The following is a 27936-nucleotide window of genomic DNA, read 5'->3' as shown; positions in this document are numbered from 1 at the left end:
ATCTCTGGGACTATGAGGAAACAACGGAGGAGCTCTGACTTCCAAACTGTCCCATTCTAGGGGCGAAAGAACTGCTCCTGACTTCAGTGATTAAGGGCAGAATTGAAAATAATTCTGGAGGAAGATGAGAATGATTCCTGAGCGACCGCACCGGGACTGCAAAGATCTGGTCCTGCTGGGAATCCTCCTGGGGATTCTGTGGGAGACCAGATGCACCCAGATACGCTATTCAGTTCCGGAAGAGCTGGAGAAAGGCTCTAGGGTGGGCGACATCTCCAAGCACCTGGGGCTGGAGCCCCGGGAGCTGGTGGAGCGCGGAGTCCGCATCGTCCCCAGAGGTAGAACGCAGCTTTTCGCCCTGAACCCGAGCAGCGGCAGCTTGGTCACGGCGGGCAGGATAGACCAGGAGGAGCTCTGTATGGGGGCCATCAAGTGTCAATTAAATCTAGACATTCTGATTGAGGATAAAGTGAAAATATATGGAGTAGAAGTAGAAGTAAGGGACATTAACGACAATGCGCCTTATTTTCGTGAAAGTGAATTAGAAATAAAAATCAGTGAAAACGCAGCCACTGATATGCGGTTCCCTCTACCCCACGCCTGGGATCCGGATATTGGGAAGAACTCTCTCCAGAGCTACGAGCTCAGCCCGAATACTCACTTCTCCCTGATGGTGCAAAATGGAGCCGACGGTAGTAAGTACCCCGAATTGGTGCTGGAACGCGCCCTGGACCGCGAAGAAAAGGCTGCTCACCACCTGGTCCTTACGGCCTCGGATGGGGGCGATCCGGTGCGCACAGGCACTGCGCGCATCCGCGTGATGGTTCTGGATGCGAATGACAACGCGCCAGCGTTTGCCCAGCCCGAGTACCGCGCGAGCGTTCCGGAGAATCTGGCCGTGGGCACGCAGCTGCTTGTAGTCAACGCTACTGACCCTGACGAAGGAGTCAATGCGGAAGTGAGGTATTCCTTCCGGTATGTGGACGACAAGGCGGCCCAAGTTTTCAAACTAGATTGTAATTCAGGGACAATATCAACAATAGGGGAGTTGGATCACGAGGAGTCAGGATTCTACCAGATGGAAGTGCAAGCAATGGATAATGCAGGATATTCTGCGCGAGCCAAAGTCCTGATCACTGTTCTGGACGTGAACGACAACGCCCCAGAGGTGGTCCTCACCTCTCTCGCCAGCTCGGTTCCCGAAAACTCTCCCAGAGGGACATTAATTGCCCTTTTAAATGTAAATGACCAAGATTCTGAGGTAAACGGACAGGTGATCTGTTTCATCCAAGGAAATCTGCCCTTTAAATTAGAAAAATCTTACGGAAATTACTATAGTTTAGTCACAGACATAGTCTTGGATAGGGAACAGGTTCCTAGGTTCCTAGCTACAACATCACAGTGACCACCACTGACGGGGGAACCCCGCCCCTATCTACGGAAATTCACATCTTGCTGAACGTGGCAGACACCAACGACAACCCGCCGGTCTTCCTTCAGGCCTCCTATTCCGCTTATATCCCAGAGAACAATCCCAGAGGAGCTTCCCTCGTCTCCGTGACCGCCCACGACCCCGACTGTGAGGAGAACGCCCAGATCACTTATTCCCTGGCTGAGGACACCGTCCAAGGGGCACCCCTATCGTCCTACGTGTCCATCAACTCCGACTCTGGGGTACTGTATGCGCTGAGCTCCTTCGACTACGAGCAGTTGCGAGACTTGCAAGTGAAAGTGATGGCGCGGGACAACGGGCACCCGCCCCTCAGCAGCAACGTGTCGTTGAGTCTGTTTGTGCTGGACCAGAACGACAATGCGCCCGAGATCCTGTACCCCGCCCTCCCCACAGACGGTTCCACTGGCGTGGAGCTGGCGCCCCGCTCCGCAGAGCCCGGCTACCTGGTGACCAAGGTGGTGGCGGTGGACAGAGACTCGGGCCAGAACGCCTGGCTGTCCTACCGCCTGCTCAAGGCCAGCGAACCGGGACTCTTCGCGGTGGGTCTGCACACGGGCGAGGTGCGCACAGCGCGAGCCCTGCTGGACAGAGATGCGCTCAAGCAGAGCCTCGTGGTGGCCGTCCAGGACCACGGCCAGCCCCCTCTCTCGGCCACCGTCACGCTCACGGTGGCCGTGGCCGACAGCATCCCCAAAGTCCTGGCGGACCTCGGCAGCCTCGAGTCTCCAGTTAATTCTGAAACCTCAGACCTTACGCTGTACCTGGTGGTGGCGGTGGCCGCGGTCTCCTGCGTCTTCCTGGCCTTCGTCATCGTGTTGCTGGCGCTCAGGCTGCGGCGCTGGCACAAGTCACGCCTGCTGCAGGCTTCAGAAGGCGGCTTGACAGGAGCCCCGGCGTCGCACTTTGTGGGCGTGGACGGGCTGCAGGCTTTCCTGCAGACCTATTCCCACGAGGTCTCCCTCACCTCGGACTCGCGCAAGAGTCACCCGATCTTGCCCCAGCCCAACTATGCAGACACGCTCGTCAGCCAGGAGAGCGGTGGAAAAAGCGAGTCCCTTTTGCTGTCAGGTGATTCGGTATTTTCTAAAGACAGTCTTGCGTTAATTCAGGTGAGTTTATATCAAATCTTTTCTTTCTTTCTTTCTTTCTTTCTTTCTTTCTTTCTTTCTTTCTTTCTTTCTTTCTTTCTTTCTTTCTTTCTTTCTTTCTTTCTTTCTTTCTTTCTTTCTTTCTTTCTCTCTCTCTCTCTCTCTCTCTCTCTCTCTCTCTCTCTTTCCTCTCTTTTCTCTCTTTTCTCTCTTTCCTTTCTTTTCTTGTTCTGTCGCCCACGCTGGAATGCAGCCGCACGATCATAGCTCACTGCAGCCTCAAACTCCTAGGCTCAAGCAATTCTCCCACCTTCTCCTCCGGTGTAACAGAGACTACAGTTGCAAGCCACAGCCCTGCTATCTATCTGTCTATCTATCTGTCTGTCTGTCTATCTATCTATCTATCTATCTATCTATCTATCTATCACTTTCTTGTAGAGACAGGAGTCTCACTATGTTGGCCAGGCTGATCTGGAACTTGGGCTCAGGTGAGCCTCCTGCTTCACCCTCCATAAGTGCTGGGATTAGGGGCATGAACCACAGTGCCCCGCCCTTATCAAATATTCTTTTCTGAGCCTGGAGAAATATATCCCTTAGCACATCTGGAATTTATAAAGCAGACATCAATAAATTTATACATATGTGACAGACACCAACAACAATCCAGCCACCTTCCCTCATACCTTATTTATGTACATATATTTTACATGATAGATATAATTTATTAACAATTTATAACGTTATACTCTATATCATTTTCTAGCTTAATTTATCAATGGTAATGCTCTTTTCCCACTTTTAATTTTTTTCCCATTGACCATGCAGCAGTTTTGTGTAGAGCATCTGATAACAACTGATCTGTTTATCTAGAGGGGAGAAATCTAATTCAATGGAAAATATAAATAAAATTTTAGTAAACTTTTATAAATAGAGTGGCTTTTAACTACACTTGAGATTGCTAGCAAATTCATAAAGTGAATTTAGTTTCTTTCAAAGTGCAGTAATTCTTTCTGGCCATTAGGGATATGTCCATTTATACTTTCTCAGTATCCCAAGTCATTTCATGGTTTTAAATCATTTATGAACTTCCAAATATAGTGAATTTATTTCTTCTGCATTTAAAATTTTATCACTTAAATATACAATATCCTGTATTGCCATGACAAAAAACAGTAAAGACTATTTTTCACTTCTGTTATGCATTTCATTAATACAATATCTGTGTGTGTTTCCAAGTTAGACATTTCTTTTGCCCATTTCCTACATTAATGATATTAATGATGACTTTGTGGAATATTCAGAATTAACAAAATGTGTTTTGAGTACTTTTTTAGTACTGGGGCAAATTTGCAGTAATTTCCCCTGCTTTCTACATTAAATTCCCCATAACTATTACAACTAAGGGAAAATTTCTGAAACGTGCACAGATTCTAAGTGTTTTCTGAGAACTTTATGCTTATTGTAGAGTGTTTACAGATACTGAATGCTAAAGTGTATTACTCTTTGAAAAGCATTGCCTGATTTCTTTTGGTGAATTCTGTAAAGGTGTAGGGAAACATAACATCCCAATTATTTTTTCTTTCTTCTTTGTTTGCTGCCTGTCTACTGTGAAACATCCAAAACATACAATAATTAAAACTCAGAAGAGAGATTGGATACCACTTAGAGAATGAAAGACATCCAAAGGCTCTAAAATGAGGCAGTTGCTGCTTCTGAGACCAAAAAAGGGGACAAAATATAGAGTGTGTGGTTCTACTTGTGCGATTTTTTGAAAGAAAGTATTTGAATTTATCTAAACATTCTAAATTTGTGTTTACATTAGTTTTCAAATAAAATTTAATAAGTACAGTGTTCTATAGGTAATATTGAAAGAAATAGAGGACAATGAACCCTCCCTTCTCCATCGTCTTGTGGAACCACCAAAATGTTTATCACATGGACAGTTCTCATATGTAGTCAAATAGAAAGAAAGACATAATAGGAAAACAAATGATTTGGAAAGCTAAGCTAACATGGTCTAATTATTCTGACCTCTGTTCACCTAACTTGATTTAGGAACAAATCATTGAGAGTTAGAGCATAATAGTCAAGACCTTTAGATGATATCTCAAATATCAGTGATTTCAATCAACTATGTTTCCAGTTTGAGCTGAATAGACTTTATTAAATATTTGTTGAATGAATGGATAAACAAATAATGTACTCTGGGGATTACCTGATACCAGGATTTTGAATTTTCAGATAAGTCGTAGAAGGACAGCAGCTTTGCAATTAGCTAACTTCTTAACTGTGTCACCTTTAGAAAGTTATTTAATCTCTTTGAGCTTCAGCAAAGTAGAAATAATCATATCTAATTTGAAAGGTCCTGGTGATGGCTAGAGCTAACAAAAATCATCTGATTCACAGCATGCAATTAGTTAACAGTAGCCATTTTTAGTGGTTGACAAAAAAACAAAAGGATTTATATTTTCAATGCCAGCACACTCGATGTCCTGTTGGGAAAAGTAATAATGATTTTTGTGCTTCTCCATGTGGTACAATGGAATGATTTGTGGATGGAAATAAAACTATTCTAAAATTTTTTGAAAGCTGGTTTAAAAATCTTAAGTGCCTAGGTACATTCTTGATTGAGAAGCCACAGTTTTAGGCCATAAAAGATGGGGAAAATATTTTTGTATGAGACAATTTTGTGAGTGTTACTTTTTCTTTGTCTGAACCATAGTGAAATCTAAACAAGGATCCTAGGAAACTTATTTTAAAGAAGCAGTTTACTTCAATGGGATCTTAAATAATTTCACCAGAAAATGGATCACCGAAACCTGAAGGCTGGTGATCATTATTTGGTTTAGGCCATATAAGAACTGAAACTAATGGCTTAGCTTTACGATTTTTAGGACACTTGTTGATAATTTAGGATTAGTAATTAAGATATGTGTTGATTGTTTTCTGAGACTAACTGGGCAATGGGTTTGGATATGTTTACATTTCTTCTGATTCCAGTCATAAAATTATGTCAAGGACTTTTCTTGTCTTCTTATGTGTATGACAGGTGGATATGTATCCATTTCATCTAATAAGTTAAAGCGTTCAGCTATAATTTAAAATTTTTAGCTTCACTGTTTTATAGAACCTAAAATTGGAACGTAATCAGTCAGAAGACATTCTTCCACTGCTTTCTTTCCAGAAGTATTATGCTTTTTGAAGCAGCAATAGCATAGGAATGTTAAGGAAACTATACAACACTTTTATAGTGTATTTAATCTCATACATCACTTTTTAATAAATTATAAGGCTAATGACAAATGAGCGAAGTGTATCAGTTTTCTTTATGACATGTAACAGAGTATAGCTGTGATCATGAATTGAATAGTTCTGGTGCAAAATCTTCTTTATCCTCATATAAGATGTCAGGTTTAGAAAAGCAAACACATAGTTTCGAAGGGATGTTGATCAAACTGATGAGGCTAAATCTCAAGAAAGAGACACAGTTACTCTCTAATGCTACACTTTGAGTTTTCACTTTTTTTTTTTTTTTTTTTTTGAGACAGAGTCTCGATCTGTCACCAAGCTGGAGTGCAGTGGCACTATCTCAGCTCACTGCAACTTCTGCCTCCCGGGTTCAAGTGATTCTCCTGCCTCAGCCTCCCGAGTAGCTGGAACTACAGGCGCGCCACTACACCCAGCTAATTTTTGTATTTTTAGTAGAGATGGGGTTGGCCAGAATGGTCTCGATCTGTTGACCTTGTGATCCACTCGCCTCGGCCTCCCAAATAGCTGAGATTACAGGTGTGAACCACCGTGCCCAGCCACTTTGAGTTCACTTTTAAGAAACCATACTTAATGGAAAATTACCAATAACAGGGCATACTGTTTAGGATGCATTCCTAAAATATTGATGGCAAAAGATAGCCAGCCTTTGGCAAAGCTAATTGGAAAAAATATTTTATAAAGGCTGAGACTTCTGGATAGCATAAGGGAAGGGCTCTGGTTCAGGAAAATGTTTTTAAAAAACTGTCATTGAAGAGACCATAGAATCAAACAAAATAGTTTAATCTGTATGTAAAAGAAGTTAGTACCACCATAATTTTTCTTAGACATGTCATATAAGGATCTACTCTGTGTACTGTCATTGAGGGCAGATATAATTTCTTAGTTCATCATTAGCTCTCTGAAGTATTTCACACAGTAGTTTGTACACCTTCTAAGTTCTCAATGCAATACTTGAGTTCAATTATTGGAAAGTGGTCTCAGGGAAAAAAAGAATCATAGTGCAAAACCAATTATTTTACACGGGCTTTTCCTCTATATCTAAACCCTAATAAAAGGCAGCTGTCTGACTTACCTTTTTTTGGGGGGGGGGGGGGGCGGGAGGATGGAGTCTCACTCTGTCGCCCAAGCTGGAGTGCAAGTGGTGCGCTCTCAGCTCACTGCAACCTCTGCCAACCGGGTTCAACCTCTGCCTCCCGGGTTCAACCTCTGCCTCCCGGGTTCAAGCGATTTCTCCTGCCTCAGCCTCTCCAGTAGCTGGGATTACAGGCACCCACCACCATGCCCGACCAATTTTTAAAAATATTTTTAGTAGGCTGGGCACGGTGGCTCACGCCTGTAATTCCAGCATTTTGGGAGGCCGAGGCAGGCGGATCTTGAGGTCAGGAGATCGAGACCATCCTGGCTAACACGGTGAAACTCCGTCTCTACTAAAAATACAAAACGAAAATTAGCCAGGTGTCGTGGCAGGTGCCTGGGTGGCTGAGGCAGGAGAATGGCGTGAACCCGGGAGGCGGAGTTGCAGTGAGCGGAGATCGCACCACTGCACTCCAGCCTGGGCGACAGAGTAAGACTTGTCCCAAAAAAAAAAAAAAAATTTTTTTTAATAGAGACAGGGTTTCACCAAGTTGGCCAGGCTGCTCTTGAACTCTTGACCTCAGGTGATCCGCCTGCCTCGGCCTCCCAAAGTGCTGGGATTACAGGCATGAGCAACTGCATCCTGCCAACTGTCTGACTTATCTTAAAAGGCTAAGGACCTGGTTTGTTTGTCAAATTTTGAAAATAGATGCCTCAGTTCATAAGATTTCCATGTTGTGTGGCAGGCACCTGTTATCCCCGCTACTCAGGAAGCTGAGGCAGGAGAATCACTTGCACCTGGGAGACAGAGGTTGCAGTGAGCTGAGATCATGCCACTGCACTCCAGCCTGGGCGACACAGTGAGACTCTGACCAAAAAAAAAAAAAAAAATCCATATTGTGAAACCTCTTAGAAGCTTCCTATATAATTTCAGCTGAAGATTCAGCCAACAATTCATTCTGAAACTGTGTTCCATGGAAAAAGTAAAGCCCAGGCATGGAGGTGGGAATAGAAAGAAAGATTCTCAGCCTACAAATACTCAAACGTCAAGAAGAAATAAAAATAAGTCATCACTTTGACTTCATGTGCTGACATCACTGAGGTTATAAATTCCCAGGAATATTTTATTGCAGGAGCAAGACTGCACTACTGCCTTTCAGCTTGCAAGTTCCAGTGAGAAACGTCTTTCTATCTGCTCTCAACTAACTCTACAGAACGCTGTCCTCTCATTTCTTCAGGCTGCGGTTCTAGAGTAGGGACTCAGAGTGCCACTGTTGGCCAGTGTGGAAACAGAGATAAATGGGCCAATCCCCAAACATTCCCGCCTGGTGGCTTTTCTAATTTCATGGAATGCAAATCCAAGAGCAGACCCACAACATTCCTATTATGGCTCCTAGTTCTACAAATTATAAGCAGGAACGGAATGGATTTACAGGCAATGAGTTCAGCTCCTTCTTGGCTGGAGACTCTATAATCCAAGAATAGTTTGAAAAGGGGCTTATCTGGGCTGGAGCAGCAGCAACTCTAACTGTGGAAGAGATGAGTAATGGTGATGGACTAATAGGCTGGGTAGAACCAAGGCAACTAATGCTTCCTTTCCTGCTATTTCTGTCCTGCTGGGCATTCTTTATGCAGATCCATTATTCAGTCCCAGAGGAGCTGGCCAAGAGTTTGGTGATGGGAAACCTTGCCAAGGATCTGGAACTCAGTGTCCAGGACATGCCCGCTTGAAAGCTTTGGGTTAATGCTGAGAAATAATACTTCATTCTAAGTGGAAAAAGTGGAGACTTACTTGTGAGTGACTGAATGGATCAGGGGCAGATATGCCCCCCAATTATAGGTTGGACCGTAAAGCTCTGAAATAGTTGAAGGCCGGGTACAATGGCTCACACCTGTAATCCCAGCATTTTGGGAGGCCGAGGCAGGCATATCACGAGGTCAGGAGTTCAAGACCAGCCTGACCAACATGGTGAGACCCCGTCTCTACTAAAAATACAAAAATTACCAGACATGGTGGTGCATGCCTATAATCCCAGTTACTCGGGAGGCTGAGACGAGAGAATCGCTTGAACCTGAGAGGCGGAGGTTGCAATCAGTCAAGATCGCACCACTGCACTCCAGCCTGGGTGACAGAGCGAGACTCTGTCTCAAAAAAATGAACAAACAGTAGTTGAAAATTCTTTAAATGTTTTTCACATTAATATAGAGATTCAGGATGTGAAGGATCATGCACCATGGTTCAGCAGGAGTGTTATTAAGTTACATATCTCTGGGTGACCCAGCTCAGAACAAGGTTTGCAACAGAACCTGCAGAAGATCCTGATGTTGAGAGAATTTCCTTACAAAAATATCACCTTAGCAGCAACTCTATATTTCTCTTTGAAGTAAAAGAGACCAACAGTGGAAAGACATATGTTGATCATATGTTAGAGAAGCCACTTGACTAGAAAAAGCAGAGCTCCCATTCCTTAGTGCTAGCAGCCTTAGACGGCCCCCCAGCAAAGTAGCATCACTCAGCTCCTGATCCTATTGGTTGAAGCCAATGACAACCCTGTGTTCAGCTAGGATGTATACAGCATCAGTCTTCAGGAAGATGTGCATCCGTGCATTTCTGTGCTGAGAGTGAGGGCCACCGACCAGGACTAGAGTGTCAAGGCAGAGATCACATATGGCTTCACAACCCAGAGTACCCATATCTAGTTTGGGCTTGATCAAATAGTGGAGAAATGAAAACTTTAAGTATATTGGACTTCTAAAGATTTTTAAATTTCCATGATTTTGGTAGCAGGTGACAGAGAGGGACTCATTGTCCAGTGTACAGTTGAGACCGAAATTCTAGAAGATAATGACAATATCCTAGAGGCGATTTTTACTTCTAATTCCACAATGATTCCCAAAGATTCTGCACCTTGGACAGTAATGACTGTCCAAGATTTAAATCAGAAGATCTTTAAATGACAACATCTGAATTGAGGAGAAAACGAGGTCCTATGTCTGATACAAGAAAATGCACCTTGAGAAAAATCTTCCTCCAATAATTAACTACATGCATGTAACAAATGGGGCCGTGGGCCAGGAACAGACCCAAGGTATAACATCAGCATCACTGCCACTGACCGAGGCAAGCCAACCCTCTTCTCCAGAACAAGCATCACCCTACTCACTGGCGATGTCAATGACAATGCTCTGGTTTTCTACAAGGCCTCCTACGTCGTCCACGTGGCCAAGACCAATTTTCCCAAAGCCTCCATAGTGTGCAAGTAGACACCTCCAACCTAGACTTAGGACCCAACAGCCAAGTCCCCTATTCGATCGTGGCCAGTGACCTGGAGCCACAGGCGCTGTGGTCCTAGGTGTCCATGAGCAGGCAGCGCGCCTTCGACCAAGAGCAGCTGCGAGCCTTCAAGCTCACGCTGCAGGCCCATGATCAGGACTAGCTAGCGCTCGGCGCCAACATGAGCCTGTGCGTGTTGGTGGACAACCTCAATGACAACACACCGCGGGTGCTGTACCCCAGCTCTGGAGCGCGATGGCTTCGCGCTCTTGGATATGGTACTGCGTGCCGCCGAGCCTGGCTACCTGATCACCAAGGTGGTGGCGGTAGACGCAGATGCGAGACACAGTGCGTGGCTGTCCTACCACGTGCTGCAGGCCAGCGAGCCAAGGCTCTTCAGCCTGGAATGCGCACCAACGAGGTGCGGACAGCTAGCGCGTTGGGCCACAGGTAAGCGACTCGCCAGCGCCTACTGGTCGCGGTGCACTGCGGTGGACAGCCGCTCCTCTCGCCACCGCCACGTCACCACCACCACTGCCCCTCTTCGCCGACAGCCTGCAGGAGGCTCTGCCAGACCTCAGCGATCACTGCAAAATTACGGTCTAAATCCAAAAGTAATTTCTATCAGGTGATTGCATTAGCTTTAATTTCCTTTTTATTCTTCCTGATTGCATTGTTTGTGCTGGTTTCGAAGTGCCAAACACCCCAAAATGATCCTGTCTTTGAGCCTTTCCCACGGATGTCTATCCCGCGCTAAGCTCCAGGTTTCTGGGTAACTGTAGCTCTATGACGCCATATTCTTACCAGGTGTGTGCTGCTTCTACGAATCCAGGGCTGAGTGAACTTCTTTTTTGAATCCTTACCCCTCAGGACTCAGTAGCACCTTCACTGCAGAAAGCACATTGGGGAGGGGATGATTGTGGTTATTCTAACTGCTTGGGCAGAATCCACTCTCCAAGGTGAAAAGTTCTTGATGAAACTCAGTTCAGTCACAAGCAGGTTTTCTTCTAGCATTAAACATTTTCAGAGATCTCAGTAAAAAGCATTTCTAGCAGCAAGACCAAAGGCCTAAGATGAGAAATACTTGGCATGGTGAGCTTGAGGGACAGTAGTCAGGCCGACAAGAGTATCAGGCATGCCAGACCGTTTGGGGCCTGTAGGTAGGGAACATGTTTTGATTTTATATATTTATATGTGTTTGATTATATTTTATAATTTTACTTTTGATATTCAAATTGTACTGATCCAAAAATAAGGGAGGGACAAATCTTGGCCATTGTAGTATGAGAGATTTAAATTTACAACTCAGAATCCCTGTTTATCACTTCTCCTTCAGCACACAACTGTTTCATGTTCTATTTAAGAAACTTCCTCTCGCCGCAAAAAGACATTCTGGCTGATAAAGTTAGCCTATAATTTCAGTAAATCTAAGAATATGACTAATGGAAGTTGCCAGACCTAAACTTTGAAAATTATTGTTCCGCTGAAGAGCGTCTTATGACTGAGTGTTCCAGTCTCCTCAAGCTGAACCTTGCTCTTCAAACCAGATTAAGAACACTATCATAAGTTATACTGCATTTTGTTTTCCTACCCATGTCCACTGCATCATTCTCTATAGTACAAAGAGCTTGTCTCGCCAGATGCACCTGTAATCTCAGCACTTTCGGGGGCCAAGGTGGGATCACTTGAGCCCAGGAGTTTGAGACCAGCCTGGACAGCATGGAAAAAACCCATCTCTACAAAAAAATACAAAAATCCACAAGGTATAGTGGTCCATGCCTGTGGTCTCAGCTACTTGGGAGGTTGAGGTGTGAGGATCACCTGAGTCTGGGGAGGTTGAGGCTGCAGTGAGCTCTGATTGCGCTCCTGTACTCCAGTCTGGGTGACAGAATTAGACCCTGTCCCCAAACAAACAAATGAAGAGCTTCTCTCCTTATGACTTATTTAAAGCTTGAGAAATTGTTCCAATTCAAATGCTTTAAATGGATTTGAGCTAAAATAGAATGTTGTATATGTAATGTTCTTATAATCAGGTGATTGTACAAATTGATCCAGATAATGTTAGCATAGCATTTTACTGAACTAGTAGTTTACAAACACTTCAAAAATTATCGAGTAACATTTGCATATAAAATTCCTCATATATTTCCCTATCAGTGAATTGGAATCTTACAATATAAAATATTACCAAAAAGACAAAAAAAGTGAAAAGGAAACAGTTACCTTTGGAAAACATGATTAGGTAAAATAGGTAATATGGAAAGTCTGAAAACAGTGAAAAAATTACTGGTAAGTCAAGAGAAAAGGAATATTAGTAGGAAAATGCATAAAAGTGTGTCTGACTATTCACAGCAGGATTGCTATGGGTTCTGTGGTCCATCTAAGCTATGTTAATTTTATTTTAAATGCTACCTGGGTATTGGCCTCTAAAAGGAATTCAGTGAATCAGATGATTTGGCATCTTCAATCTAGATTCTGATGCTCACCTGAAAAGTCTGCTAAGGATTGGAAACCAAGAAAAGTGAAGCATCTCAACAGATATGTGTCACTTGTGCATACTGGATTTATATTGTGTAATACTTTGCTCTAGCAGTATAGTAGGTGAGACAGTGACTGTGTCTAGTGAGCAAAAGGCACTTATTTGATACTTTTGACTCTTCCTTTTTACTTACCTTATGTAAAATTGATTTTTGCATGTGGCATGAGGCACTAATTCATTGAGGTAGGGGTTGAAATTCTTTATTTCCCATTTTTTCAATATCATTTATTAAGAAGATTTTCCTCTTTCTGTTGAATTGGCTTGGTGCCTTTGTTGAAAGTCATTTCACTGATATATGTAGTTCTATTTCTATATTCTTGATCACATTTCATTTGTCTATTCTTTTACTAATAGCACACTGTCTCAATTACTGTAGCTTTATAGTAAGTCTTGCTACAAAGTCTTACTACAGGACAAAACCTGTACGGATTTTTGAATGGGATGGCATTGAATCTATAGCTTTATCGGGGAAAGAGGGAAGGAGGGAGGAGGCTCATCTTAACAATATTGACACTTCCAATCCATGAACATGGTATATATTTCCATTTAATTAGGTCTTCTTTAATTTCTCTCAGCTATGTTGTATAGTTTTCAGTGTAGAGAGGTCACATATATCTTTCTTTAAATTGTCCCTACATATTTGATGTTTTTGAATGTTATTGTAAATAGTATTTTTAAAATTGTATTTTCTAATTGTTCATTTCTAGTTTACAGAAAAACTAAAAACTATTGTCTTTATGTACTCTATATACTTTTGAAAATGAAGAGGTGCAAGATGCTCTATTCTTACACTATGTTGTGTGAGACTATAAGTTGAAACCACTCTGCATAAGTTCAGGCTTCCATTCTCTTCAGTTTGTAGGTTGAGAGAACTCATCCAGAAACAGTAAACATTGGTGTCTGCCCAAGTCTGGTCCTGGGTGGTTCATTCTTTCATTTACATAACAAATATTTATTAACTTTCTGCTATATGCAAGGCACTGACCTATGGACTAAGGATGCAGCAATGAACAAGGCATATATGATTCCTGAATTAATGGTCCCCGTTCTAATACATGGTATTTTACAGGTCTGATAAAAGCCAATAAGGAGAAATACAAGAGCACTAAGAGAAAACTTATAGTAGGGAAGCTTGGACTAATCTGAAGGTCAAGGAAGGCTTTCTTTTTTTCAGAAAGTGATATTTAGAGAGATGAATAGATGAGTAGGATAAGTAGAAGTTATCTAGGTAACAAGGAGAGTAAAAAAGAAATTGTCAGGCAGAGGAAACAGCATGTGTAAAGATCTTTTAAAAAAATAAAATAAAAGGTGTGACTCAAGCAATTGAAAAGAGCTAGGGAGGCTAGAAATAGAAAATAAATAGATGAGACTAATAAGGCAGGGAGAGCCTTGTAAATCACACTTAAAATTCTGGATTTTGTTCTAAATACCCGTGTACTTAGGAGCTATTAAAACATTTTAAACAAGGCAGTGACAAGATATTTGAATTATTAAGCTTACTCTGGGTGCTATATGGACAATTGATTTATGAGGGTTATAAATAGAAATAGGAAGACAAGATAAGAGACTATGGCAATATTCCTGGTAAGAAATGGAAGAAAAGATGACTTGGATTAAAGGGGAGGCAGTGGATGTAGAAATAAATGGATGAATTATAGATATATTTAGGAAATGGGTTCAATAAGACTTAATAATGGAATAGGTGGAATATAAATTTCATGAGGGCAGAGGGTGTTTTGTTTATTATTATATTCCTGGGTGTCTGAAAAGATTGTTGTCTTGCCTGGCAAGTGGTAGATCGTCAGTTAAATATTATTAACTGAATAAATACAATGGATAAATGGGGAGCAGGGATTAAGAGTGATTTCTGGGTTTCCACATTAAGGAACTGGATGGACAAAGCTACCATTTGGTGAGAATGGAAGACTACAGAATGGTAGATTTAAGAGAAATCAAGAGTTGAGTTCCAGGCGTGTTCATTTGAAGGATCTGAGAAACAGTGCAGATATTCAGTGTGTGGTTAGACATATGGTCATCATTATTTTATTTTATTATTTTATTTTATTTTATTTTTTTGAGATGGAGTCTTGCTGTGTCGCCCAGGCTGGAGTGCAGTGGTGCTATTTCGGCTCACTGCAATCTCTGCCTTCCAGGTTCAAGCCATTCTTCTGCCTCAGCCTCCTGAGTAGCTGGGACTACAGGCGTGCGCCACCATGCCTGGCTAATTTTTGTGTTTTTAGTAAAGACAGCGTTTCACCATATTGGCCAGGCTGGTCTCGAACTCCTGACTTGTGATCTGCCCGCCTAGGCCTCCCAAAGTGCTGGGATTACAGGCGTGAACCACCGCACCCGGCTGGTTACCATTCTTTTACTCTGAGTTCCTCTGTTGTGATCATCTAGTCAGATGAGTAGATCCTTATAAGGCTGAGCATAATAACCTTCCTGATAGCTCTATTCTGGTATGTTTTGGGGTTCATGGCTCAGCTACTTTTGTGTTTTAATCTTCCTGATCTCTTTTTCACTGTAAGAAATATCCAACACCCAGGGAAATTTGCTGTCTAATTCGTACTCCACTCTTCAGACTAGTCTTAGTGTTCAGTTTGTTTTTGTTTTTGTTTTTGTTTTCTGTGTCTGGAATTCTATTTGGATTAAAATGTGTCAGGCTGTCTTAATTTTTGTTATTTAATTTTGCTTCCCGAGTACACACAACCGATTTTTTGTATGTGCTCCATGGATTTGTTTTGTCCGCCCGCCTCGGCCTCCCAAAGTGTGTTACAGTGTTATGTGTTGGATTTGTTTTGTGTAGGCGGGGTTTTGCTCTTGTCGCCCAGGCTGGAGTGCAATGGCTTGATCTCGGCTGACTGCAACCTCCACCTCCGGGTTCAAGCGATTCTTCTGTCTCAGCCTCCCAAGTAGCTGGGATTACAGGCGCATGCCACCACGCCCGGCTAATTTTTGTATTTTTAGTAGAGACAGGTTTCATCATATTGGTCAGGCTGGTCTCAAACTCCTGACCTCTGGTGATCTGCCCACCTCGGCCTCCCAAAGTGTTGGGATTACAGGCATGAGCCACCACGCCCATAGAAATTTTTAACCTCAGTTTTTCTTCACCATCTGTAAAACTGCATAGAAGGAATGTTTAGGATAAAAGATGCATAACAATCATAACAAAGTTGTTGGGTTTTAATGTTATGAGTACACTTGGAGGATTCTATGTCCACACATACCTTAAACATCCTATAGAGTCCTCAGCATTTTAAAGTTGAAACCAACAGTATTAATGATGGTAGAATTTTTTCCCCCCAGGAAGTTAGAACTGTTCCATATCTTGATAGAGGGATGGGTTATAAGGATGTACACATTTTCCAAAACTCATTGAACTTAAGAGACTTGCATGTGTCTGTATATAAATTATATTTCAATTGAAAATAAGTTTAAGAAAATAAATTTGGCTGGGCGTGGTGGCTCACACCTGTAATCCCAGTGTTTTGGGAGGCCGAGGCGGACAAATCATCTGAGGTCAGGAGTTCAAGACCAGCCTGGTCAACATGGTGAAACTCTGTCTCCACTAAAAATACAAAAATTAGCCAGGCGTGGTGGCGAGCACCTATAATCCCAGCTACTGGGGAGGCTGAGGCATGAGAATCACTTGAACCCAGGAGGTGGAGGTTACAGTGAGCTGAGATCACACTATTGCTCTCCAGCCTGGGCGACACGAATGAAATGCCATCTCAAAAGAAAAAAAAAGATTAAAAGAAAAGAAAATTAGCCTCCCCCACCCTCACTATGCCTCAGACTCACCCCTGAAAGATCACTACTATTAATACCTGGTTATATACACTTACAAGCATTTTCTATGTGTATGCGAATGTATGTGTGGGGTTTTCTTTGCACAACAGGGATCATTTTACAATATATATGCTATTTTGCAACTTGCTCTTTCCACTTAATATCTCAAGGAACCTTTTCTTTGAATCTTTATAAGTCTGCCATTTACCTCAATCTTAGTAGTTTCCTTTATTTTATTTTTGAATAGGAGATACATTTACATGGTTTAAAAAATCAAAACAATATACTATGTACATATCGAGAAGTCTGACTTCCATCGCTATCCTACTCCTATTCTACCCTTGCTTCCTCCTCTCCCGGCAGGTAAACATTTTATAACTTTATAAGTATGCTGTCAACATTTCTTTGTGCAAATATGTACATATATTTTTATTTCCCCACTTTTTTTTTTACAAAAAGATAAAATACTATACACCACTCTGTATCTTCTCTTCTTCACATCATATCCTTTAAAAATATTAACATATTGACCAGGCCCAGTGGCTCACGCCTATTATCGCAGCGCTTTGGGAGGCCGAGGTGGGCGGATCACGAGGTCAGAAGATCGAGACTATCCTGGCTAACATGGTGAAACCCCATCTCTACTAAAAATACAAAAAAAATTAGCCGGGTGTGGTGGCGGGCACCTGTAGTCCCAGCTACTCGGGAGGAGTATGGCGTGAACCCAGGAGGCAGGAGAATGGCGTGAACCCAGGAGGCAGAGCTTGCAGTGAGCGGAGATCGCGCGCCACTGCACTCCAGAGCGAGACTCCATCAAAAAAACAAACAAACAAACAAACAAAAAAACCATATTAATATATAGAAAGCTATTTTTTTTTTAAACAGCTGCTTAGTATTCCTTTGGATTATTAACCAGTGGCTTATAAATGAGCGCTATTGAATAGCCCTGTACCTACATCAGTTTTTACATATGCAGTATATCTTTGGGATGAATTCCCAGAAATGGAATTGAAATTGCTGGGTCAAAGAGTAAACAGGTGTAATTTTCATAGGTATTTTCACAAGAAGTGTTAATTTTAACTTTCTGTTTTGAAATGATTTCAACTTTTCAGAGGAGTTGCAAGAATTGTACAAAGAACTGTATCTCCTTCACCCGGATGCACCTATTGTTAACATTTTGTATTTTGCTGAATTTCCTTTATCACTCTGTGTGTGTGTGTGTATATATATATATAGGTGTATTATATAAATGTATCTATAGGCCAGTGGCTCACTCCTGTAATCCCAGCACTTTGGGAGGCTGAGTCAGGTGGATTACTTGAGGCCAGGAGTTTAAGACCAGCCTGGCCAATATGATAAAACCCCATCTCTTCTAAACATACAAAAAAATAGCCAGGCCTGGTACCCCACACCTAAGGGTGAGGCATGAGAAATGCTTGAACCTGAGAGGCAGAGGTTGCAGTGAGCAAGATTGCACCACTGCACTCCAGCCTGGGCAACAGAGCAAGACTCTGTCTCAAAAAAATAAAAATAAAAAATGTAATAAAGTTTTTTAAAAAGATGTATCTATACACACACCCAAGTGTGTATGGATATATGTTTGTATGTATGTATACACACACATTATTTTTATATGATATGATTTTTTTATGACCTGATTATTTTTATGACATTTGAGAGTAAGTTGTAGAAATCACGTTTCTTTATTCCTAAACACCTCATTATGTATTTCCTAACAAGGACATTCTTTTATATAATTAAATTTCAATAATAAAAATCAGAAAATTTAACGTCAATACAATATAATTACTTAGCCTATAGTCCATATTTAAATTTTACCATACCTTGTAGTATATTTTACTATACCTTACAGTAATTTTTTTTTTAGTCCAAACTATCACACATTGCATTTAGTTGCCATGTCTCTTTTTCTTTTCTTTTTTTTCTTTTTTTTTTTTTTTTTGAGACAGGGTCTCACTCTTTTGCCCAGGCTGGAGTGCAGTGGTATGATCTTGGCTCACTGCAACCTCCACCTCCCAGGTTCAAATGATTCTCCTGCCTTAGCTTCCTGAGTAGCTGGGACTACAGGCATGTGCCACCACACCCCCACCACACCCAGCTAATTTTTGTATTTTTAGTAGAGACAAGGTTTCACTATGTTGGCCAGGCTAGTCTTGAACTCCTGACCTCAAGTGATCTGCCCACCTCAGCTAAGTGCTGGGATTACAGGCCACCATGCCTGGCCTAGTTGCCATGTCTCTTTAGTCTACTTGAATCTGAAACAGTTCTTCAGCCTTGTTTGTTTATATGAAACTAACATTTGTAAAGACTAGAAGCCATTTATTTTGTATAATGGCTTTAATTTATATTTGTTGTATGTTTCCTCATGATTTTATGTATTGTTTGTTTGTTTGCTTGTTTTGAGATGGAGTCTCATTCTTGTCACCCAGGCTAGAATGCAGTGGCGCAATCTCGGCTCACTGCAACTTCCGCCTCCTCGGTTCAAGCAATTCTCCTGCCTCAGCCTCCCGAGTGGCTGGGATTACAGATGCCTGCCACCACGCCTGGCTAATTTTTGTACTTTTAGTAGAGACGGGGGGTTTTGCCATGTTGCCCATACTGGTCTCGAACTCCTGACCTCAGGTGATCCGCCCACCTTAGCCTCCCAAAGTGCCAGGATTACAGGCATGAGCCACCATGCCCGGACCTCATGACTGTATGTATTTTTATTATTATTATTATTATTATTATCATCATCATCATCATCATTATTTTGAGATGGAGTCTCACTCTGTCACCCAGGCTGGTGTGCAGTGGCGTGACCTCGGCTCACTGCAACCTCTGCCTCCCGGATTCAAGCAATTCTCCTACCTCAGCCTCCCAAGTAGCTGGGACTACAGGCATGTGCCACCATGCCCGGCTAATTTTTTGTATTTTTTTTTTTTATTATACTTTAAGTTCTAGGGTACATGTGCACAACATGCAGGTTTGTTACATATATATACATGTGCCATGTTGGTGTGCTGCACCCATTAACTCATCATTTACATTAGGTGTATCTCCTAATGCTATCCCTCTCCCCTACCCCCTCCCCACAATAGGACCTGGTGTGTGATGCTCCCCTTCCTGAGTCCAAGTGATCTCATTGTTCAATTCCCACCTATGAGTGAGAACATGTGGTATTTGGTTTTCTGTTCTTGTGATAGTTTGCTGAGAATGATGGTTTCCAGCTGCATCTATGTCCCTACAAAGGACACGAACTCATCCTTTTTTATGGCTGCATAGTATTTCATGGTGTGTATGTGCCACATTTTCTTTTTTTTTTTTTTTTTTTTTTTTTTGAGACGGAGTCTCGCTCTGCCGCCCAGGCTGGAGTGCAATGGCCGGATCTCAGCTCACTGCAAGCTCCGCCTCCCGGGTTCACGCCATTCTCCTGCCTCAGCTTCCCAAGTAGCTGGGACTACAGGCACCCGCCACCATACCCGGCTAGTTTTTTGTATTTTTTAGTAGAGACGGGGTTTCACCGTGTTAGCCAGGATGGTCTCGATCTCCTGACCTCGTGATCCGCCCGTCTCGGCCTCCCAAAGTGCTGGGATTACAGGCTTGAGCCACCGCGCCCGGCCTGTGCCACATTTTCTTAATCCAATCTGTCACTGATGGACATTTGGGTTGATTCCAATTCTTTGCTATTGTGAATAGTGCCGCAATAAACATACGTGTGCATGTGTCTTTATAGCCTCATGACTTATAATCCTTTGGGTATATTCCCAGTAATGGGATGGCTGGGTTGAATGGTATTTCTAGTTCTAGATCTTTGAGGAATCGCCACACTGTTTTCCACAATGGTTGAACTAGTTTACAGTCCCACCAACAGTGTAAAAGTGTTCCTATTTCTCCACATCCTCTCCAGCACCTGTTGTTTCCTGATTTTTTAATGATTGCCATTCTAACTGGTGTGAGATGGTATCTCGTTGTGGTTTTGATTTGTATTTCTCTGATGGCGAATGATGATGAGCATTTTTTCATGTGTCTGTTGGCTGTATGAATGTCTTCTTTTGAGAAGTGTCTGTTCATATCCTTTGCCCACTTTTTGATGGGGTTGTTTTTCTCTTGTAAATTTGATTGAGTTCTTTATAGGTTCTGGATATTAGCCCTTTGTCAGATGAGTAGATTGCAAAAATTTTCTCCCATTTTGTAGGTTGCCTGTTCACTCCGATGGTAGTTTCTTTTGCTGTGCAGAAGCTCTTTAGTTTAGATTCCATTTGTCAATTTTGGCTTTTGTTGCCGTTGCTTTTGGTGTTTTAGACATGAAGTCCTTGCCCATGCCTATGTCCTGAATGGTATTACCTAGGTTTTCTTCTAGGGTTTTTATGGTTTTAGGTCTAACATTTAAGTCTCTAATCCATCTTGAATTAATTTTCGTATAAGGAGTAAGGAAAGGATCCAGTTTCAGCTTTCTACTTATGGCTAGCCAATTTTCCCAGCACCATTTATTAAATAGGGAATCGTTTCCCCATTTCTTGTTTTTGTCAGGTTTGTCAAAGATCAGATGGCTGTAGATGTGTGGTATTATTTCTGAGGGCTCTGTTCTGTTCCATTGGTCTATATCTCTGTTTTGGTACCAGTACCATGCTATTTTGGTTACTGTAGCCTTGTAGTATAGTTTGAAGTCAGGTAGTGTGATGCCTCCAGTTTTGTTCTTTTGGCTTAGGATTGTCTTGGCAATGCGGGGTCTTTTTTGGTTCCATGTGAACTTTAAAGCAGTTTTTTCCAAGTCTGTGAAGAAAGTCATTGGTAGCTTAATGGGGATGGCATTGAATCTATAAATTACCTTGGGCAGTATGGCCATTTTCACAATATTCTTCCTATCCATGAGCATGGTATGTTCTTCCATTTGTTTGTGTCCTCTTTTATTTCACTGAGCAGTGGTTTGTAGCTCTCCTTGAAGAGGTCCTTGACATCCCTTGTAAGTTGGATTCCTAGGTATTTTATTCTCTTTGAAGCTATTGTGAGTGGCAGTTCATTCATGATTTGGCTCTCTGTTTGTCTGTTACTGGTGTATAAGATGCTTGTGATTTTTGCACATTGATTTTATATCCTGAGACTTTGCTGAAGTTGCTTATCAGCTTAAGGAGATTTTGGGCTGAAACAATAGGGTTTTCTAAATATACAATCATGGCATCTGCAAACAGGGACAATTTGACTTCTTCTTTTCCTGACTGAATACCCTTGATTTCTTTCTCTTGCCTGAGTGCTCTTGCCAGAACTTCCAACACTATGTTGAATAGGAGTGGTGAGAGAGGGCATCCCTGTCTTGTGCCAGTTTTCAAAGGGAATGCTTCCAGTTTTTGCCCATTCAGTATGATACTGGCTGTGGGTTTGTCATAAATAGCTCTTATTATTTTGAGATACATTCCATCAATACTGAATTTATTGAGAGTTTTTAGCATGAAGGGCTGTTGAATTTTGTCAAAGATCTTTTCTGCATCTATTGAGATAATCATGTGGTTTTTGTCTTTGATTCTGTTTATATGCTGAATTATGTTTATTGATTTGCATATGTTGAACCAGCCTTGCATCCCAGGGATGAAGCCCACTTGATCATGGTGGATAAGCTTTTTGACATGCTGCTGGATTCGGTTTGCCAGTATTTTATTGAGGATTTTTGCATCGATGTTCATCAGGGATATTGGTCTAAAATTCTCTTTTTTTGTTGTATCTCTGTCAGGCTTTCATATCAGGATAATGTTGGCCTTGTAAAATGAGTTAGGGAGGATTCCCTCTTTTTCTATTGATTGGAATAGTTTCAGAAGGAATGGTACCAATTCCTCCTTGTACCTCTGGTAGAATTCGGCTGTGAATCCGTCTGGTCCTAGACTTTTTTTGGTCGGTAGGCTGTTAATTATTGCCTCAATTTCAGGGCCTGCTATTGGTCTATTCAGGATTCAACTTCTTTCTGGTTTAGTCTTGGGAGAGTGTAAGTGTCCAGGAAATTCTCCATTTCTTCTAGATTTTCTAGTTTATTTGCATAGAGGTGTTTATAGTATTCTCTGACAGTAGTTTGTATTTCTGTGGGGTTGGTGGTGATATCCCCTTTATCATTTTTTATTGTGTCTATTTGATTCTTCTCTCTTTTCTTCTTTATTTGTCTTGCTAGCAGTCTATCAATTTTGTTGATCTTTTCAAAAAACCAGCTCCTGGATTCATTCATTTTTTGGATGGTTTTTTGCGTCTCTATCTCCTTCAGTTCTGCTCTGATCTTAGTTATTTCTTGCCTTCTGCTAGCTTTTGAATGTGTTTGCTCTTGCTTCTCTAGTTCTTTTAATTGTGATGTTAGGATGTCAGTTTTAGATCTTTCCTGCTTTCTCTTGTAGGCATTTAGTGCTATAAATTTCCCTCTACACACTGCTTTAAATGTGTCCCAGAGATTCTGGTATGTTGTATCTTTGTTCTCATTGGTTTCAAAGAACATCTTTATTTCTGCCTTCATTTCGTTATGTACTCAGTAGTCATTCAGGAGCAGGTTGTTTGGTTTCCATGTAGTTGAGCAGTTTTGATTGAGTTTCTTAGTCCTGAGTTCTAGTTTAATTACACTGTGGTCTGAGAGACGGTTTGTTATAATTTATGTTCTTTTACATTTGCTGAGGAGTGCTTTACTTCCAACTATGTGGTCAATTTTGGAATAAGTGTGATGTGGTGCTGAGAAGAATGTATATTCTGTTGATTTGGGGTGGAGAGTTCTGTAGATGTCTATTAGGTCCACTTTGTGCAGAGTTAAGTTCAATTCCTGGATATCCTTGTTAACTTTCTGTCTCAATCTGTCTAATGTTGACAGTGGGATGTTAAAGTCTCCCATTATTATTGTATGGGAGTCTAAGTCTCTTTGTAAGTCTCTAAAGGACTTGCTTTATGAATCTGGGTGCTCCTGTATTGTATGCATATATATTTAGGATAGTTAGCTCTTCCTAATGAATTGATCCCTTTACCATTATGTAATGGCCTTCTTTGTCTCTTTTGATTTTTGATGGTTTAAAGTCTGTTTTATAAGAGACTAGGATTGCAACCCCTGCTTTTTTTTTGTTTTCCATTTGCTTGGTAGATCTTCCTCCATCCCTTTATTTTGAGCCTATGTGTGTCTCTGCATGTGAGATGGGTCTCCTGAATACAGCAAACTGATGGGTCTTGACTCTTTATCCAATTTGCCAGTCTGTGTCTTTTAATTGGACCATTTAGTCCATTTACATTTAAGGTTAATATTGTTATGTGTGAACTTGATCCTGTCATTGTGATATTAGCTGGTTATTTTGCTCGCTAGTTGATGTAGTTTCTTCCTAGCATCGATGGACTTTACATTTTGACATGTTTTTGCAGTGGCTGGTACCTGTTGTTCCTTTCCATGTTTAGTGCTTCCTTCAGGATCTCTTGTAGGGCAGGCCTGGTGGTGACAAAATCTCTAAGCATTTGCTTATCTGTAAAGGATTTTATTTCTCCTTCACTTATGAAACTTAGTTTGGCTGGATATGAAATTCTGGGTTGAAAATTCTTTTCTTTAAGAATGTTGAATATTGGCCCCTACTGTCTTCTGGCTTGGAGAGTTTCTGCCGAGAGATCTGCTGTTAGTCTGATGGGCTTCCCTTTGTGTGTAACCCAACCTTTTTCTCTGGCTGCCCTTGACATTTTTTCCATCATTTCAACTTTGGTGAATCTGACAATTATGTATGTGTCTTGGAGTTGCTCTTCTCGAGGAGTATCGTTGTGGCGTTCTCTGTATTTCCTGAATTTGAATGTTGGCCTGCCTTACTAGGTTGGGGAAATTCTCCTGGATGATATCCTGCAGAGTGTTTTCCAACTTGGTTCCATTTTCCCCGTCACTTTCAGGCACACCAATCAGACGTAGATTCGGTCTTTTCACATAATCCCATACTTCTTGGAGGCTTTGTTCACTTCTTTTTACTCTTTTTTCTCCATGCTTCTCTTTTCACTTCATTTCATTCATTTGATCTTCAATCGCTGATACTTTCTTCCAGTTGATCTAGTTGGTTACTAAAGCTTGTGCATTTGTCATGTAGTTCTCGTGTTACGGTTTTCATCTCTATCAGTTCTTTTAAGGTCTTCTCTTATTGATTATTGAAGTTATCCATTAATTATTCTAGTTATCCATTCATCTATTCTTTTTTCAAGGTTTTTAGTTTCTTCGCACTGGTTCGTAGTTCCTCCTTTAGCTCTAAGAAGTTTGATCGACTGAAGCCTTCTTCTCTCAACTCGTCAAAGTCATTCTCCATCCAGCTTTGTTCCGTTGCTGGCGATGAGCTGCATTCCTTTGGAAGGGGAGATGCTTTCTGATGTTTTGAATTTCCAGCTTTTCTGCACTGCTTTTCCCCCATCTTTGTGGTTTTATCTGCCTTTGATCTTTGATGATGGTGATGTACTGATGGGGTTTTGGTGTGGGTGTGCTTTCTGTTTGTTAGTTTTCCTTCTAACAGTCAGGACCCTCAGCTGTAGGTCTGTTGGAATTTGCTTGAGGTCCACTCCAGACCCTGTTTGCCTGGGTATCAGCAGCGGAGGCTGCAGAAGATGGAATATTGCTGAACAGTGAGTGTTACTGACTGATTCTTGCTCTGGAAGCTTCATCTCAGGGGTGTACCCCACCATGTGAGGTGTGAGGTGTAGGTCTGCACCTAGTGGGGGATGTCTCCCAGTTAGGCTACTCCAGGGTCAGGGACCCACTTGAGCAGGCAGTCAGTCTGTTTCTCAGATCTCAACCTCCGTGCTGGGAATCCACTACTCTCTTCAAAGCTATCAGACAGGGGCATTTACCTCTGCCGAGGTTTCTGCTGCTTTTTGTTTAGCTATGCCCTGTCCCCAGAGGAGGAGTCTACAGAGGCAGGCAGGCCTCTTTGAGCTGTGGTGGGCTCCACCCAGTTCTAGCTTCCCTGCTGCTTTGTTTACCTACTTAAGCCTCAGCAATGGCGGGCACCCCTCCCCCAGCCTCGCTGCCACCTTGCAGTTAGATCTCCAACTGCTGTGCTAGCAATGAGGGAGGCTCCGTGGGCGTGGGACCCTCCGGGCCAGGTGTAGGATATAATCTCCTGGTGTGCTGTTTGCTAAGACCCTTGGTAAAGCACAGTATTAGGGTGGGAGTTACCCAATTTTCCAGGTGTTGTGAGTCTCAGTTTCCCTTGGCTAGGAAAAGGGATTCCCTTCCCCCTTGTGCTTCCCAGGTGAGGTGATACCTCGCCCTGCTTCAGCTCTCTCTGGTCGGGCTGCACCAGCTGACCAGAATCGATTGTCCGGCACTCCCCAGTGAGATGAACCCGGTACCTCAGTTGAAAATGCAGAAATCACCCATCTTCTGTGTCACTCACACTGGGAGCTGGAGGCTGGAGCTGTTCCTATTTGGCCGTCTTGGGTGTGCCGTCTTTTTGTATTTTTTTTAGTAGAGACGAGGTTTCACCATATTGGCCAGGCTGGTCTCGAACTCCTGACTTTGTGATCCACCCACCTCGACCTCCCAAAGTGTTGGGATTACAGTCGTGAGCCACTGTGCCCAGCCTCATGATTGTATTTAAACTAGACATTCTTTTTGGTAGTATATTATTTAGCCATTGCTGTGTAACAAATTATCCCAAAACTTAGTGGCTTAAAAGAAACATTTATTATCTCATAAATTTTGTGGATCAGGACTGGGTATAGCTTTGCTGGGTGCCTCTGCCTCAAAGTCTTACAAGGCAGCAATTAAAGCGTCACCTAAGGCTATTGTCTTATCTTAAGGGTCAACAGAGGATAGATTCACTTCTAATCTCTCTCACATAGTCAATGGCAAAATTAAGTTCCTTGTGGATTGTTAGAATAAGGGTTCCAGTTTCTTGCTGCTTGTTAGCTTGAGGTCTACCTCAGTTCCTTGCCATGTGGACCTCCATAGGGCAACCAGCTTCTGTTAGAGCAAGTAAAGGAGAGTGCCAGAGAGGGCAAAGGTGATGAAAGCCACGATCTTTTTATTAACCTAATTTTGAAAGTGACATACCAGGCTAGGCATGGTGGCTCAAACCTATAATTCCAGCAATTTGAGAGGCCGAGGCAGGTGGATTGCTTGAACCCAGGAGTTCAAGACCAGCCTGGGTAACATGACAAAACCCTGCCTCTACTAAAAATACAAAAATTAACTGGTCTGGTGGTGCATGCCTATAGTCCCAGCTACTCAGGAGGCTGAGGCCAGAGAATTGCTTGAACCCAGGAGGTGGAGGTTACAGTGACCTGAGATCACACCACTGCACTCCAGCCTAGGCCACAGAATGAAACCCTGTTAAGAAAGAAAGGAAGGAATGAGGAAGGAGGGGAAGGAGGGAGGGAGGGAAAGACCGAGAAAGTGACATACCATCGTTTTTGCTGTAGTTTGTTCATTAGAAGCAAAATCACTTGGTCCAGCCCACACTCTGGGGAGGTGATTTTCTAACTCCATTTGTAATAATGTATTCTACTTTTATTAGTTGGCATTATACAGTAAGAAAGAGCTGTTGAAGATTTGCTTGCAGTTGGTTGTCTTTAAACTGAGAGTATATTGTCAAAGTACTGTGTTGAAGTGTCACCAACGTGATTGAAGGTGATTTATTAAAATAAGTGATTCATTAAAATAAAGTTTGTTTCTATTATGTGCAGTTTTAGAGTTTTGCTCCACTCCAGTTGATTAGTATATTTCTCTTGCTTTTTTGCTTTGTTTTGTTTTGTTTTTGAGATAGGGTCTTGCTATGTCACCCAGGCTGGTGTGCAGTGGTACAATCACAGCTCACTGCAGCCTCAATCTCCTGCACTTAAGCGATCCTCCCACCTCAGCCTCCCAAATAGCTGAGGCTGCAAGTGCACACCACCATGCCTGGCTAATTTTTTATTTTTTATTTTTTAGAGATGGGGTCTCACTATGTTGCCCCAGGCTAGCCTTGAACTCCTGGGCTCAAGTGATCCTCCTGCCTTAGCCTCCAAGTACTGGTATTATAGGCATAAGCCCACACCTAGCCTAGTATTCTTTTTTGAATATGTAAAACATTAACATAAAGTCAAAACCATTTTTTTAAAAAAGTGTACTCAGAAAATTGTCACTCCTCCCCTACACCTTCTGCCTCATTCACACCATACTCTGTAGATAATCAATTTCATTAGTTTGTGGTTTATCCTCCCTGTGTTTCTTTTTGCAAAACACACAAAAACAACATATTTATATGTTCTTATGTCCTCTTCTGTCTTACACAAAAGGTAACACACTATGCAGGTAGTCCTGGCTTCGAACAGTTTCACTATAAAAATATTGGTTACTACAGCTTAAATAACATGAGTCTTCTAAAAATAATTCAAATTTTGGTTACCATGATATATTAACTTTGAGTAGTTCCATAAAGGATAAACTTGCCAGGCATGGTGGCTCAACCTGTCATCCCAGCACTTTGGGAAGCAGAGG

The 27936-nt window shown here is 42.0% G+C and overlaps 3 protein-coding genes across 21 annotated transcripts in view; all 3 read left to right on the top strand.

Annotated features, from left to right (window-relative positions):
- RELL2 (RELT like 2) overlaps nt 1-27936 on the top strand; it is a 347299-nt gene that overhangs the window by 128555 nt on the left and 190808 nt on the right. The gene's annotated exons all lie outside the window — the stretch shown is intronic.
- LOC126957240 (protocadherin gamma-C4) overlaps nt 1-27936 on the top strand; it is a 190277-nt gene that overhangs the window by 102443 nt on the left and 59898 nt on the right. The gene's annotated exons all lie outside the window — the stretch shown is intronic.
- On the top strand, nt 72-15387 carry LOC126957263 (protocadherin gamma-A12-like). Its single transcript, XM_050794956.1, is given in 3 exon segments — nt 72-1378; nt 1381-2591; nt 2758-15387. Coding segments are annotated over 3 exon segments (2823 nt in total). The 5' UTR covers nt 72-124; the 3' UTR covers nt 3116-15387.

This window comes from Macaca thibetana, chromosome 6 (genome assembly GCF_024542745.1).
Source record: "Macaca thibetana thibetana isolate TM-01 chromosome 6, ASM2454274v1, whole genome shotgun sequence".
In the NCBI taxonomy this organism is placed as follows: Eukaryota; Metazoa; Chordata; class Mammalia; order Primates; family Cercopithecidae; genus Macaca; species Macaca thibetana.
Note: the sequence above shows the minus strand (reverse complement) of the source record. Positions and strands in the feature narration are given on the sequence as shown.